The 14,114-nt window shown below is 60.1% G+C and overlaps 6 protein-coding genes and 1 pseudogene across 6 annotated transcripts; 3 read left to right on the top strand and 4 right to left on the bottom strand.

The window, feature by feature from the left end:
* Positions 1–223: 223 nt before the first annotated feature.
* ACA1_290870 (uncharacterized protein) lies at positions 224–718 on the bottom strand (the record flags this gene model as incomplete). Its single annotated transcript, XM_004368007.1, has 2 exons — positions 224–235; positions 257–718. 2 exons carry the CDS (start codon positions 716–718, stop codon positions 224–226), a joined length of 474 nt encoding a protein of 157 aa, XP_004368064.1.
* Positions 719–1,676: 958 nt separating this feature from the next.
* ACA1_290860 (uncharacterized protein) lies at positions 1,677–2,701 on the top strand (the record flags this gene model as incomplete). Its single annotated transcript, XM_004368006.1, has 2 exons — positions 1,677–2,300; positions 2,375–2,701. The coding sequence occupies 2 exons, from the start codon at positions 1,677–1,679 to the stop codon at positions 2,699–2,701; spliced, it is 951 nt and encodes a 316-aa protein (XP_004368063.1).
* A 679-nt stretch (positions 2,702–3,380) lies between these two features.
* On the top strand, positions 3,381–4,260 carry ACA1_290850 (uncharacterized protein; the record flags this gene model as incomplete). The annotated part of the gene is made up of 2 exons (XM_004368005.1): positions 3,381–3,848; positions 3,961–4,260. 2 exons carry the CDS (start codon positions 3,381–3,383, stop codon positions 4,258–4,260), a joined length of 768 nt encoding a protein of 255 aa, XP_004368062.1.
* Positions 4,261–4,459: 199 nt separating this feature from the next.
* ACA1_290840 lies at positions 4,460–7,689 on the bottom strand (annotated as a pseudogene).
* A 769-nt stretch (positions 7,690–8,458) lies between these two features.
* On the top strand, positions 8,459–10,793 carry ACA1_290830 (uncharacterized protein; the record flags this gene model as incomplete). Its single annotated transcript, XM_004368004.1, has 10 exons — positions 8,459–8,638; positions 8,750–8,864; positions 8,963–9,088; positions 9,203–9,379; positions 9,476–9,585; positions 9,689–9,795; positions 9,921–10,039; positions 10,133–10,294; positions 10,432–10,538; positions 10,617–10,793. The coding sequence occupies 10 exons, from the start codon at positions 8,459–8,461 to the stop codon at positions 10,791–10,793; spliced, it is 1,380 nt and encodes a 459-aa protein (XP_004368061.1).
* A 64-nt stretch (positions 10,794–10,857) lies between these two features.
* Positions 10,858–13,065, bottom strand: ACA1_290820 (haloacid dehalogenaselike hydrolase domain containing protein; the record flags this gene model as incomplete). Its single annotated transcript, XM_004368003.1, has 7 exons — positions 10,858–10,949; positions 11,032–11,259; positions 11,318–11,626; positions 11,685–11,920; positions 12,061–12,180; positions 12,267–12,405; positions 12,504–13,065. 7 exons carry the CDS (start codon positions 13,063–13,065, stop codon positions 10,858–10,860), a joined length of 1,686 nt encoding a protein of 561 aa, XP_004368060.1.
* A 16-nt stretch (positions 13,066–13,081) lies between these two features.
* Positions 13,082–14,084, bottom strand: ACA1_290810 (uncharacterized protein; the record flags this gene model as incomplete). The annotated part of the gene is made up of 5 exons (XM_004368002.1): positions 13,082–13,230; positions 13,322–13,461; positions 13,539–13,621; positions 13,731–13,807; positions 13,958–14,084. 5 exons carry the CDS (start codon positions 14,082–14,084, stop codon positions 13,082–13,084), a joined length of 576 nt encoding a protein of 191 aa, XP_004368059.1.
* Between the last annotated feature and the right edge of the window lie 30 nt (positions 14,085–14,114).

The raw sequence follows: 14,114 nt of genomic DNA, 5'->3' as shown, positions 1-14,114 counted from the left end.
TCTTGTCAGTCGTCGTTCTTGTTCTTCCACTTATTTATACACACAGCGAGTTCTCGTCATTCTTCTTGTAGGCTTTCCTATTTGTTTTTACATACGATCACATTATAATTCTCTCCAACTTATCACCTCTACAAGATGTGTGTCTACGTATGGATGTATGTATGTTTATTTGTTGGCGTGGTGCTCTAGAGCTCACCACGGTGCCGCAGAACGTGTATCGATATCAGATTTGGGCCTGCGCGCCGGTGCCGAGTACCTGGCCGGTGCCCTTGCCCTTGTAGACTCTTGGGCCGCTCTCGAGCTTGGCCGCGTTGGGCAGCTGCGGGTTGGGGTGCTCCTTGGGCACCTTGAGCCCCTCGGGCTGGGCCGCCATGCCCTCGTGGTAGTGGGCCTGGCCCATGAGGTCGTTGTACTTCTTGGCGTTGAGGCCGTCATCGTGACCGTAGTGCTTAGACCTCCACTTCTCGGCCTCGTCCCGGTAGTACTTGGCCCGCTCGAGGTGCTGCTCGGGAGTCATGATGTCGGGGAACTGGATGTGCTCCGGCAGCGTCTCCTTGGGCACGGGCGCCACAGATTCGGTGTAGATGGCCTTGCCCGTGGGCGTTCGCTTGACCTCCACCTCATGCGCGTCGTCCTTGGTCGTGTGGTGCAGCTCCTGCTTGAGCTCGTTCACCTTGCCCCTGAGTCCAGTCTCCTGCTCGTGACCGTGGTGCGACATGTTGTTCGTGCAGATAAAAGAAGATGAAGAGAAGTGCTGTGGGTCGAGGTGGTGTTGAATTATGTTGGTTTGAATTTTGGTGTGAGCCCCAGGCCTTGGTTTTATAGGTGGGTGCCGGCTGCCACGCGCGCAGGGAAGAGGAGCAAAGGGGGGACGAAAGTGAACGAAATCCAGACAGGACCGTCATGGCCATCCGATGGACGGTGCAACTGCCACTGGCCTTCACGCAAGCTACCTCAACTCGCACCACTGATCCATGGTACGGCAAGCTGCCTTGGCGACTTGGTTGCAGTGTCTCAGCGAGTCTCTGCAAGGCCGACGCAGGGGAGCCGCTGGGGAGCGAGCTGTTCACAGCGCTTATCGGTGCGCAGCTCGACTTCTTTTCTGCTTCCTTCTCTTCACTCGCCTTGTGGCAGGAGACTTGTCCTCCCACCACCAGGAATTTCTCTATCTTCCACAACCTACCTAATTGGGTAAAACTGCCTAATATGGTACATTCCACCTTGCTTTCGAGACCCTTCGTAGGGGAGGTACTTAATGTAAGTTCACCAACTTACCACTGACTGTCTTTCCACCTACACTGCTCCCTGTTCTTCACAACACTGTGTTTGCCTCTTAGGACAGTGTTGTCGACATTGGTGCAGTCATGTGGAACCATCGCTGTGGCCAGGTCAAGCTTGGCATGCGCCTTTGGGCAAGAGCAACACGCCACAATCCTGCTCCCAGAAATCACCATGCCCTACTAAGAGATCTGGATACCACTCTGGTTCGTGGAGATCGCCATTCGGTGGAAATTTCAACTCTGGTATTCACTTTCTTCGTCGCGGAGTACAGTCCCCATGACCACCAACGCCATAAAAGGCGCTGGGCATTGGTACATGCATAGCAAACAACCAACACACCAACGCAAGCAAGCACTCCCCAAACAACCAACTCCCAAGTACCCACCAACTCTACCATGTCGAACTTCATCAACCCCACCACCAACACCACTCCCATCCGCTCCAACACTGCCGCTGCCCCCATCGGCGCTGCCCCTCTCGGTGCCGCATCCTTGGCTGCCACGCCCGGCGCTCCGCTCATGTCCGGCGCCACCACCACTCCCATCCTCTCCAACACCGGCGCTGCCCCCATCGGCGCTGCCCCCATCGGTGCCGCCCCTCTCGGCGCCTCGCCCCTCGGTGCCGCGCCCTTGGGAGGCACCACGGCCACGACCATGCTGCCGGCCACCGGCACCGGCCTCATGGGCACCAACAAGCACCTGTCCAAGCAGGAGCGCAAGGCCCTCAAGCACCAGAACAAGGCCCTCAAGCACGACCACCAGCATGGCCACGGCCTCACCGGCACGGGTCTGCCCCTTGCGGGCGGCGCAACGAGGGGAACCGGTCTCACCGGAACGGTGATGCACGGCGCGACCAACGTGGTGGAGCACCAGCCCATCGTCGAGCGCGAGGTCATCGTCGAGAGGCCCGTCGAGGTGAGGCGCGAGCACCACATCCAGCCGGTCATCCACGAGAGGGAACACCAGATCCAGCCCGTCGTCCGCACCGAAGTCACCACCGAGCGCAAGGACCTCGTCACCGTACGCACTCCCCCTTCATTCTCCTCTGGCTTGCGACTCTCCCCAATAACCAATGAACAATCAAACGCAAACAGGACCGTAACGTGATGGTGCCGGCAGTGGTCGAGCAGCCGCGCCTAGGGTCCACGGGCCTGACCACGGCCGACCAGAGGGGCATCATGCCCGGCGCCGGCACCACGGGCATGACTGGCGCGCACCACGCGACGATCGGCCAGAAGATCAAGGGCACCGTGAAGGAGGTGCAGGGCTCGCTCACGCACAACCCGATGAAGAAGGAGGAGGGCCGCCTGCTCAAGCAGGGCATCGACACCACCGGCACTGGCATGGGCACCACCCCTGGCATGATGGGCACCACTGGCACTACCACGCCCGGCATGCTGGGCAACACCACTCGCATCTAAACTGCACAGCCTGTTCGCTGTTATTGGATCAGGCATATATGTGCCTCTTTGCCAATGAATACCTTTTGCTTTACACTCGTCCATCTTTCCACTGGTGGCTGTCATTCTTCTGCAAAGCGGGCAGCTCGGGCCAGGGCTCGCTCCTGAGCCAGCGCTGGACGTCTTGCAAAGGCGCCGCGCCTGTCGCGCCTGGCGCGGCTGATGAGCAGCAGTTAGCAGTGGGCCACGCAGCGCCAGAGTCCGAGGTGGCAGATCCTGCGCCGCACATTAGTGGCACACCTGCACCAGTTAGACTCGGCAAACCTCTGTTGTTGATGATTATTGAGTTGGCGTGGGTGCCCACTCCAATCTGCCAATATTGCCACGATGTGGAGGAGCCTCTAGCATAGCCTTCCCTCGACCACGTGGTATCTCCACTAAATCGCAAGGCTTGCAGAAAGATGTGTGAGTTTGAGGGAATGTAATCATATCCTCTGAGGAAGTGAGCCACTAAATGTTTGTGGAGATCGCCATTCGGCCGAAATTTCAAGTCTGGTACCAGGACATCTTGGTCGGGTGACGAGGCCAGCGCCAATCACGGAGTCCAGCCCAAAGATAAATAGGAGTACCATGACTTTGGTTCATACTAGTAACTCACACCTACAACATACCACCAGCAAAACACCTCCCAAGTCCGACAATGTCGAACTTCATCAACCCCACCACCAACACCACACCCGTTCTCTACAACACCGCCGCTTCCCCGGTCGGCACTGCGCCCTTGGCCGCCAGGCCGGGAGCTCCCCTCATGTCCGGCGCTCCCGTGCTCTCCAACCCTGCCACGCCTTTGGCTGGCGCTCCGCTCATGCATGCCGCCATGCTGCCTGGAACTGGTGACAGACACTTGTCCAGGAAGGAGCGCAAGGCCCTCAAGCGCCAGAACAAGGCCCTCAAGCATGGCCACGGCCTCACCAGCTCCGGCCTGATGCGTGGCGGAGCGACGAACGTGGTGGAAAACCAGCCCATCGTCGAGCGCGAGGTCATCGTCGAGAGGGTGGTCGAAGTGAGGCGCGAGCACCACGTACAGCCGGTCATCCACGAGAGGCAGCACCAGATCCAGCCCGTCCTCCGCACTGAAGTCACCACCGAGCGTAGGGATCTCTTCAATGTATGTACTCCTCCTATCTCCTCTTCGCTTTTCGTTCTTCATTCTTCGCTTTCTTCTTTCTTCAGCTGCCACCTCACTCGCGACTGACCAACAAACAATCAAACACAAACAGGACCGCAACGTGATGATGCCGGAGATGGTTGAACAGCCGCGCCTCGCGTCCACAGGCCTGACCATGGCCGACCAGAGAGGCGTCATGCCCGGCGCCACCAACACCACCGCAATGCACCACGCGACGATCGGCCAGAAGATCAAGGGCACCGTGAAGGAGGTGCAGGGCTCGCTCACGCACAACCCGATGAAGAAGGAGGAGGGCCGCCTGCTCAAGCAGGGCATCGAGCCCACCACCGCCGCTGGCATGGGCACCACGCCCGGCATGATGGGCAACACCGGCACTGCCACTAGCTTCTAAACGGCATGTGCAGCAGCATGATCTAGTTCGCGTTGTGAATAGCTTCTCTAGTTGTTGGTCAGCAGGCGTATATAGGCCTGTTGCCAATGAAATGCTACACTCCCTTCTCGATTTCATTTTCTGGCCTCTTTTTTAGTTCCGCGAGAAAAGCCGTCCCGGAGCCTCAAGTCTGTATTTTTATTTAGTGTGAAGTGTCTCCTCACCACAACTCAAGAGAGGCTCGGGCATCGAGGGCCCGCGCATTTCGATCCTGCGGAGGCTTGTGGTGCGTGGTCTTGTCGAGCACCACACGGCCTCTGCTGTCCCCTTTCTCTTGCGTGCCGACGACCACCTCCTCGTACTGAGGCGGCTTCTCGTCAATCGCGCTCGAACGGCCGACGTCAAGCTTGCTCTTCCCCTTCCGCCTCCTCTCGTCGTCGGCGGTGGCGCTGCTCTCCTCGAGGTCCGAGCCCACATCGATCTCGAGCCGCTCGTTCTCCCGCTGTTCGCGCACTTCCTCGCTCTCGCGGGTGGCCTCACGGATGCGCTCGGTCAGGGCGCTCTCCATCATGCGGCCTTCCATCATGCCGGCGCGATCGTCCCGCGCCACCCACTTGGCCACGAGGTCGTAGCTGACGTGGTAGACTCGCGAGCAGAAGGCGTCGTCGAGCGTGCGCCCGCGGAAGAGCGTGGGCGAGCCGTCCGGCAGGAAGCACCCGCGGCTTACCTCCTGCGTCAGCGGTGATGCCGCCATGTACATATACGCATTCCTGCATAATGGTGCGTTAGCATGTGTGTGTGTGTGTGTGTGTGTGTGTGTGTTGTGTGTTGTGTGTGTGCGGTATGCCGACGTACTTGGCTTCGTCATCGCGAGTGTCGCCGTTGATGTGACACCAGGCGCGGCTCAGGATAGACTGGTCGGAGGTGTAGACGTGGCCCAGGTCCAGCACGTTGACCGCCACGCCGGAGCCCTTGAGGCGCAGGCCCAGCTCGCGCGTCATACAGTAGATGGCCAGATGCGACTGCTCCGTTGCGCGGGTGTCGCTCCACCTCTTCTCCATCCCCAGGTCGTCAAAGTTGATGTGGGCGTGCTTGGCTGGACCAGGCAATGACACCAAGCATGGGGAGGTCAGATCCAACCATCGACAGTGTGTGTGTGTTGTGTGTCGTGTGCGTATTGTGTGTGTGTCGTGTGTGTGTGTGTGTGTGTGTGTGGGCACGTCGGCCGGCAGGAGAAGCACGTACTTGGCCGCGGGCACACATTGATGACGCGCGACGGTGCGCTGAGCTTGAGCAAGTCCAGGAGCAAGTAGGTCACCATGAAGTGGCTCAGGTACTTGAGCGAAAAGAGTTTCTCGTTTCTGCGCGCGCAGGTCATGTAAACGGTCAGCAGCTGATCAATCGTTTTCTGTTCTGACAGGCATGAAGGGAGGGAGAGGCTAGTAAGACGGGGAGGCCCGTACCCGTCGTGTGTGAGTGCGTGGACCTCGCGGCCGTTCCTGGGGTCGATGTCGCAGTTGTTGATGAGCACGTCCACGCGCTCGAACTGCCTGCGGAAGCGCTCCACGGCCTCGTACACCGAGTCCAGGCTCGCAAAGTCTGCCCACAGCGGCATCACCTCCGTGTTGCCGGTCACTTTCTGCACATTGATGACCGTACGGGGGTGAGCTGGCTGGCGGCAGGGCAGCCAGGAATGTGGTGTGTGTGGGGCGGGGCGTACCTTGATTCTCTGGGCGAGGGCCGATGCTTCCTCGGCGTCGGGAGAGAGAATGGCCAAGGTCGCGCCTTGTCGGGCCATCTCCTCGGCCACCTCGGCCGCCACCCCCGAGTTGGCGCCGCTCATCAGCACCACCTTGTTCTCCAAATTGCCTGCACCACACCATAATTGGTCACAGGGAAAAGAGACACTAAATAATTATGACGTGGAGCGGAATGCGCACCCTTTAGGTGGAGGAAGCAAGTGTCGCACACGCGTTCGGCCTCCTCGTACCACCGCACTCGCGACTCCTTCGACGAACACTTGGCGCAGAAGACCTTGCCGCACGCACGGCAGTGATGCTGCAGACAACCAACACACGACACGCACGACACGACACGACACGCACAACACAAAACAGAGGTGTCAGCAGCGCACCAGCTTGAAGAGGAATTCCAAGAATGGATGCAGGTGGGTGGGGTACCCTGCGCTTGGTGAGGGTGAAGGGCTCCTGGCAGCTCTGGCAGGCCGACACAAGGTGGTCGGGCACCCACTTGACCGGTCCCATGCGCTGGGCCGACGTGCGCCGGAGCTCGTCGCGCCGGTTTTCGATGTCGAGGCTCTGACGGGTGACGAGCTGGTCGATCTCCCTCTCGCGCCGCAGCTTCTCGGTGGCCTCGCGCTCCCTCATCGCCTCCTTCATCTCGCGCTGCTTGCGCTTCTCCTCCTCCTCGGCGGCGCGCATGAGCTCCTCGACCCGCTCTCGGCTCTTCCGCTCCTCCTCGGCCTGCGCCTCGGCGCGCTGCCGCTCCAGCTCCTCCCAGTCGTGCGCCATCTTCAGGCGCAGGGCCTCGGCCTCTTCTTCCTCCTGCCGCAGGCGCTTCGCCTCTTCTTCCTGGAACGCGCGCTCCTTTTCCTCCTCCTCCGCCTCGCGCTTCAGCCGCTCGTAGGCCTCCTCTTCGCTTTCGCTTTCGCGCTTCGTTTCAACTTCTTCGCTCTCCCTTCGTTCTTTTTCAATTTCGCTTTCGCGTTCGCGTTCGCTTTCGCGCGTCGCTTCCGCCGGGGCGCCCAGGCGCTCGCCGGCCCGCTTCTCCGCCTGCGTGTCGAACTTGCCGGGTCGGGGGGCCTGCTCCTCCTCGAGGGTGGCCGCATCGTAGAGCATACCCTCTCCCTCGGACCGACGCAGGTCCTCCTCGTCTCGGCGGAGCGCTTCCCGCGCCCTGGCGGCGCTCTCGTCCATCTTCTGCGGCGCCGGCGCCTCAGCCTCGGCCAACTGCCGCTCGCCCATGGGCGTCAGCTCGTCTTCGAGAGTGGCCGCGTGGTAGAGCATCCCCTCGCCCTCGGACCGGCGCAGGTCCTCTTGATCCGCGTCCTCCAGTAGGTTCTTTTTTCTCCTTTCTTCCATCATTGCTTCTTGTTCGTTCTTCCTTCTCTTCCTTTGTCGTTTCGCTTCGCTCTACTTCCGCTTTCGTCTCGTCGCCGCTGAAGTCCTCGCTGCCTTCGTCGTCGCTGTCGGTGCGGTCGAGCATGCCCTCGCCCTCGGCCCGCAGCCGGTCGAGCCAGCCCTGCGCCTCCTCCCCGAGATACTGCTTCTTCTGCTGCGATGGCGAGAGGGTCAGATCGACCGCGACGGGGGCGCCCTTCACCGCGGCCTCCCCCAGGCCCGCGCTGGTGGTGTCGAGTTTGGCCAGCGACGCTCGTCGGCTCTTGCGGCGGTTGCCTCTGCGCTTGCTGCTGCGTGATTTGCCGTCCATGCTCTTGAGTTGGCGTGTGAGGTAAGCAACTGCACACAACCAACACACGAAGAGGAGAAGAAGGTCGAGAACGATGGTGGCTGCCGTACTTGTGGTTTGTGTCGCGTGTTTCCTTGTTTGCTGCTGCTGCTGTGTTGTGCGGTGCAGGTCGGGTGGTACTACTGGTAATCGTAGCGGGCACTTTCCTCCCAGCAGGGCTTGACCTGTTGTACGACACGAGGCCAAGCAGGAGAGATAGACCAGGACAGGAGGCGATGTGGATTCCACGGCCAACCCGCACTCTGCGCCGACCGTCAGGTGGCGGCCTTCCGTAGAAAAGCCGACAGCGCACCCACGAGGTCACGAACCGGTTTCGTGTCGAGCTCGCGCGTTCGAATCCCGCCGACGGCAATAATGAAGCCTTCAGGTTTCCGCGCGCTTTTCGCTTGAGGAGATGGATGGGTTCCCTCGACTTTGCATGCAAATGAGTCGGGCAGGTGGGGCGCGTGCGTCCTTGCGTTCGCGGTCCTGAGCCGAGCACGATACCCACGAAGCAACGCAGAGATTTAGAGCTCTAGACGACGTCAATTAACACAAATCAAGATCGATAATGGAGCACAAGAACGGTGCAGCAGCGCCGCTGGAGGAGAACAGGTCACCAACGAGTAGAGAGCTAGATGAACGGAATGCATTGCTCGCACAAGAATTAGATAGGGCGTACCTGCACAATGGCCGACGGTTAGATCAGGCAGTCTTCCACTCACGTGCAGAAGACGAAGATGTGGAAGCGATGCTCCACAAATGGCTGGCCAAGCAGGAAGAGGAAGAGCGCGCCGGCGGGCACTCGCGGTTGACCCTCCTGCTACGACGGCTCATGTTCTGGGTTGCCGTCCTGCTTCTGCCGAATCTCGTCACCCTTGCCCTCGCCTCTACACCGCTGGGTGACCCCGCCGACATCTTCTCACGCCACGTGCGTCCTCCCTTCTTGTGGATTGAATTGAATTTATGCAGTGCCGAGATTGCCTGTTCAATTGATGGAAGCTCGACATACTCATCTAACCCAGCTCTGGCGGCACAACAGGGGAGCTGGCCGACGCTGATGTTCGTCAATCCAATCATCATGACGGTGATCGGCTACCTGAGCGTCACTGCCTACTTTGGCTGCGTGGAGTCGCCGCATCCCTTCAAAGCCTTCCGTACGCTCGCCCGCCCTTCGCCCGGTGTCAGTGTTGGGAACACGCACACGCACACACGCACGCACGCGCACACAATGATGACTCACGCGAGCCCACAGTGCCGATGATCTTCGTGACGTACTTCATGGAGATACTCGTCCTGGTACCCCTCGTGTGGCTCTTCGGCTACTTCGAGTTCATCGGCCTCATCTCCTTCGGCATTGCCTACATCACCGCCTTCATCGGTACCTTATCCACCAGCAACACCACCAAAGAAGAGCTTCCATTCCAATTGATTCATGTGCTGCGTGTCGTGCCGTTGGTCGTGTCGTTGGTTGTGTCGTGTCGTGTCGGTTTAGCCGCGTACGTGCTTGAGAGGTTCGATCAGAGCAGAGCCGAAGAGTGGCAACGGCTCTTCTGGCAGTACATCAAGATCGCCGTGGCCAACTTTGTGCACCTGGCGGCCCTGTGCGTCTACGTCATCTTCTTCCGCGAGGTGCCTGCAAACATCCAGCCCGTCCTGTCCTTCGGCCTCTGTACCTCATTCCCCCCACCTGTCCACCATTCTCACTCGCACAAAGCTAATTCTCGCTCGTAATTATGCGCTCTCTTGGGACGGACACACACGACAGCCATCTTCACATTCATCAACCGAAAAACCATCCTCTCGTTCTCCGATCCGTTTCCGATCGAGCTGGGAATGCTCATCTCCGGCTTCTGGGTCAACAACATGACCGACATGGTTAGTTCCTCTTCCACGCCCTTCTTCGTCTTCTTCTTCTTCTTCTTTTGACAACAAATGTACGATTGGATTTAACGTCAACTGCTTCGTTTTACACGTGCAGTTCCAAACGTTGGCGTACCCGAACGTGAAGAATCCGATGACCTTCTTGTACATCTGGGCGCTCCAGTTCTGCGGCGATGTCGCCAACTTGATCTTCCTCACGCACCCGTACGCACTCGCTCGCACCTACAACACACGCGCATGCCACTTGCCCTCCGCTACAATTGGCAATTGTAGCGCATTACCAACGAGTTGTTTGTTGCGTGCTGCGTGCTGCCCTGGGAACGACACAGTTGGTTCGTGTTCCGTATCTGGATCAAGGGCATTCTCACCGGCAAGTGGGGAGCCAACAAGAATGTCGAGAACAACGATGACCTGCCCGACGATCGCGGCCACTCCAACAACCGCCCGGGTAACGGCCTCTGTCAGACACCACCTACACTTGCTCGGCCTGGAGCGTAGGGCGCTAACTGTTGTGCTCATGTGGCGTGGCGCACACACACAGGCTACCTGCGCAGGCAGGCGAGGTTCTACTTCTGGCGTATCGTCAGTAAGCTCGCGGCGATCGTGTTCTACCTCTTCATCAGTACCGTGCTTCGCTATGGCCCCAACTCCCAATACTACAACTTTTCCGAGGACCCTTATATTTCTCTCACCGACGAGTCTGGTACGTGCCTCTCTTTCTGGCGTGTGTGTGGTGTGTGTGGTGTGGTGTGTGCGTGTGCGTGTGTGGGGTGTGTGCGTGTGTGTGTGTGGTGTGTGCGTGTGTGACAGAGCGATTTTTGACTGTGTTGGCGTGCATAGGGCGGGAGTTGAGCAGGCTGTCCGACAAGGACTACCTCCACAGCGTTATCTACGTCTCGTGCAACGCTGTCTTTGTCACCCTTGCCGGCCTTGCCGGCTACTTCCTGGTACAACCCCGTATGATCGCTCACCAACAACTCAGCGTACCTCACACTTTTCCTGTGTCTTGGGGAACGTGCGCACAGTTGCGGTTCCGGTACACGGACGTGTACGTCCACCTGGCGCCCGTGGCCAAGGTTCTCCGCAAGAACAAGGCCTTCATCGGCTACGCTGTGGCCATAGTGGCGCACAACGGCCTGCTCGCCCTGGCCTTCATACAGTACCACCAGCGCATCTGGTGGTACGACTCCCTAGAGCCCTGATAAAGAATTTAGTTGCGGACATTTGCAGACATTCGCCGCTTGGCCCTCCTCGCCGCTCCCGGCCTCAGCCCACCACCATGTTGGCGACTCCCGGGAGGATCACGTCAGCGCCCGACGCCAGGAGAGTGTCAACTCCATCAGCACCGCTCAGCACACCTGTAGCCAGGCCAGAGTTCCTGGTGAGCCGTGCATGTTGTGTGCGTTGTGTGCAGTGTGCCTAGGGGGTGGGGGTGTTTACCGATGACGAGGCCGCAGCCGGCGTTCTTGCCCTCGAGCATATCGCGGGCGGTGTCGCCCACCTTGGCCACGCGGCGGGCGTCGAGGAGGGCGAAGCGGCGCATGAGGTGGTGGATCATGTAGGGGTAGGGTCGGCCGAAGCCCACGTCGTCGGCCACCACCAGCTCGTCGACCTCCGGCCACAGGTTGAGCTTCGTCAGCAGCCGTTCCGCCACCACCCGCGGATAGCCTGCACTTGCACACTCAGCAGCAGCAGCAACACACACACATAACACCACAAAGAGCACCTGTGTTGAGCCCGACTTTGATGCCGGCAGCGCGCAGCTTACGCAGGACGTCGAGCACGCCGGGGAACACGCGCACGTTGTCCTGGTCGTCGGCGAAGTAGGCTTGCTCGATGCCGGCCATGAACTGGTCAAACATGCGCTGGATCATGGCCTCCCGGGCTGCCGGGTCGGCCTGGGCGTGCTGCCGGTTGACAAAGTGGGCGATGACGTCACGCTTGTTGGTGCCATGCCACTTGTCGAACTCCTCCGACGTGACCGTGAGGTCATTCGACTTCATCGTGCCCTGCAGGATCTCATACACCAACGCACCTGATCGCGCACCAGTCAACGCGTGTCGTGTGGTGTTGCGTGTCGATCTATGGTGTACCTTCATCGATGACAGTTCCAGCGCAGTCGAAGACGACGAGCTCGATGCCGAGCGCGCGCAGGTCGGGACAGCGCGGGGCGTCATCCTCGCTTGCACCCGGCGAGGCGGGCAGGAGGGTGGCATGGCTGAGCTGTTCCGTCAGCTTGACAGCCTCGACGTGGTCCGCATCCGCCGGAAGCGCATTGCCCGCCGCTTCGTACATCTCCTTCACACGCAGCGCCAGGGGCGTCCACGCCCTTATCAATACCACGCGCCACACACACGACACGCACACACGCACACACGCACACACGCACACACGCACACACACACGAGACACACACGCTACACGTCAGTTGGCTGGAGGTTGAATTGGCATTGTGGTACGTGATGTTACCCGACGCCGGCGGCCATCTTGCACGCGGTACGGATGTCCTTCTGCAGGAGCGACAGGCGGAAGCCGTAGTCGAAGCCCCGGGTCAAGATATTGTCCGGGAAGCGCTGCATCGACGCCCAACTGCGACAAGCCGCCGCGGCCACAACCGTGGGCCAATGGGTGAGCGAGTGCGGACCACTCACCCGCCAAGGAGCCGGTCCGCGCACCTTCTGCCGGAGGACTTGTTGATGGCCGCGAGTGCGACCGCGGGGTCGACGCCCAGCTTGGACAGGGTGACCAGCATCTCGCCCGTGCTCCAGATGCCCGTGGCCGTCAGCTGGTTATTGGCTGCCTTGATCGCATGCCCTGCACCTATAGCACACGCGCGCATGACCACCTTTGTGAGTATGCACCGCACACGCACACACGACACGCAACACGGCATTGCACACGTGGGACCGTACCAACGCCGCCAGCGTGGACGATCTCGCGAGCGAAGGTGGAGATGACGGGCGTGACCAGAGCGACGTTGTCCTTGGTGCCACCCACCATCACCGTCAGCGTGCCAGCTGCGGCCCCGCGCGGCCCGCCAGAGAGTGCGGCGTCGACCAGCACCACTTGGCCGTGGCCCGGCTCGCGTTGGGCCAACCGGTTCGCCAGCGCGCGGGTCGCCTGCGGGTCGCCTGAGGTGCAGTCGATCCACACAGTAGTGGTGGAGGGGGCGAGGTGGGGCGCGAGCGCTGTGGCGACGGATGCCACGTCAGCAGAGGTGGGCAGGCAGGTCACGACCCACTGCGGCTGCGCTCGGCCCAACTCCTCGAGCGAGGCGACGGAGGTAACCTCCACCCCTGCCGCCGCCCCTTTGCTGGACCACTCTGCGGCGCGCTGGGTGCCCGCCTCGGTCACGCGGTCCCACAAGACCATGCGGCGCACCGTACCACGTGTCGCGCCCTCCACCAGCAGACGGTGGGCCAGCGGCCCGCCCATGGCACCCAGCCCTATGCACGCCACCACGCCAGGTTCCATCTTGTGTGTTTTGCCTTTAATTTTCTTCTTTTTTCTTTTCTTTTCTTTTGCTCTCGTCCGCCTTCGGGCCGCCCTGAGCAGCGCTGTTGGTCTGTTTATCATCTGAGGCGGTCTTGTCATCGAGCTTTTGCCTGGCCACTGCGAAGTACTGGTGTAGTGTCCTACCTGCGCACAGAGGCACATCACATACAACAACAACACAAGCTAATAGTCAGCCAAGGAATGATGCGTGGCCCAGGTGGGAGGAGAAGGTAACCTCCTGGTGGAGCGGCAGGGACCTTCGGCGAGGAGGTCCTTGGCATCGACCTGTGGTTGCTGGTGTCCTTTAGGAATTCGACCTCCTCCCTGAAGTGGTGGTACGGCTGGACGTTGGTTCCCTCGGACTTGTTGATTGCTCTGTGGTGCGTGTGTAAGTGGGCAGTCATTACATTCGCTATTGCATGGTGGCCGCAGTTGGGAGAGAGAGAACGTACTGGGAGAGGTTGAGGAAGGACGGGCCGTGCCCTGTCCAGTCCTTGTCACGGGTGACATACAGGTAGGCGTGGATCATCTCATGCTGCATGTTCATGTAGAGCCACAACACGCCGCACGACACGCACAACCGCCACACACACGACACATAAGTCAGCACCAAGAGATGAATCAGATGGAAGGAGGACGGCTACCAAGAGAGCGTCGATGATGTCCGATTTGGAACGGTACTGCAGTATGGGCTCGCTAAGGTTCACAAACACCCCACCGCCTTCCCGCCTCGATCGCACTACGCATTCGCCCGTCTCTCTATGTCCTCTCATTGTTGAGAAAGGGGCAAAGCGAAACAAGTAGGAGAGAGGAAGGCAGGAAGGAAGGGGGCGAGACCTTCGCAAGGTGCTGCTCCAGCTCACCTGCACACGAGCAGCCAGCCGCGAATGGAAGAAGCGGCGGTCGAAGCGCCTGAACAGCTCCTGCAAGTCCACTACCCAGTCGCCCTCCTCTTCCTCCGGCACCTCCTGCACTCTGCCCCCTGCGCCCTGTTGCATCTTGGTGCGTGCGCCTCAAGTTGTACGAAT

This window comes from Acanthamoeba castellanii, assembly GCF_000313135.1.
Source record: "Acanthamoeba castellanii str. Neff unplaced genomic scaffold scf7180000084777, whole genome shotgun sequence".
Lineage (NCBI taxonomy): Eukaryota > Discosea > Longamoebia > Acanthamoebidae > Acanthamoeba > Acanthamoeba castellanii.
This window is presented reverse-complemented; position numbering and strand designations above follow the sequence as displayed.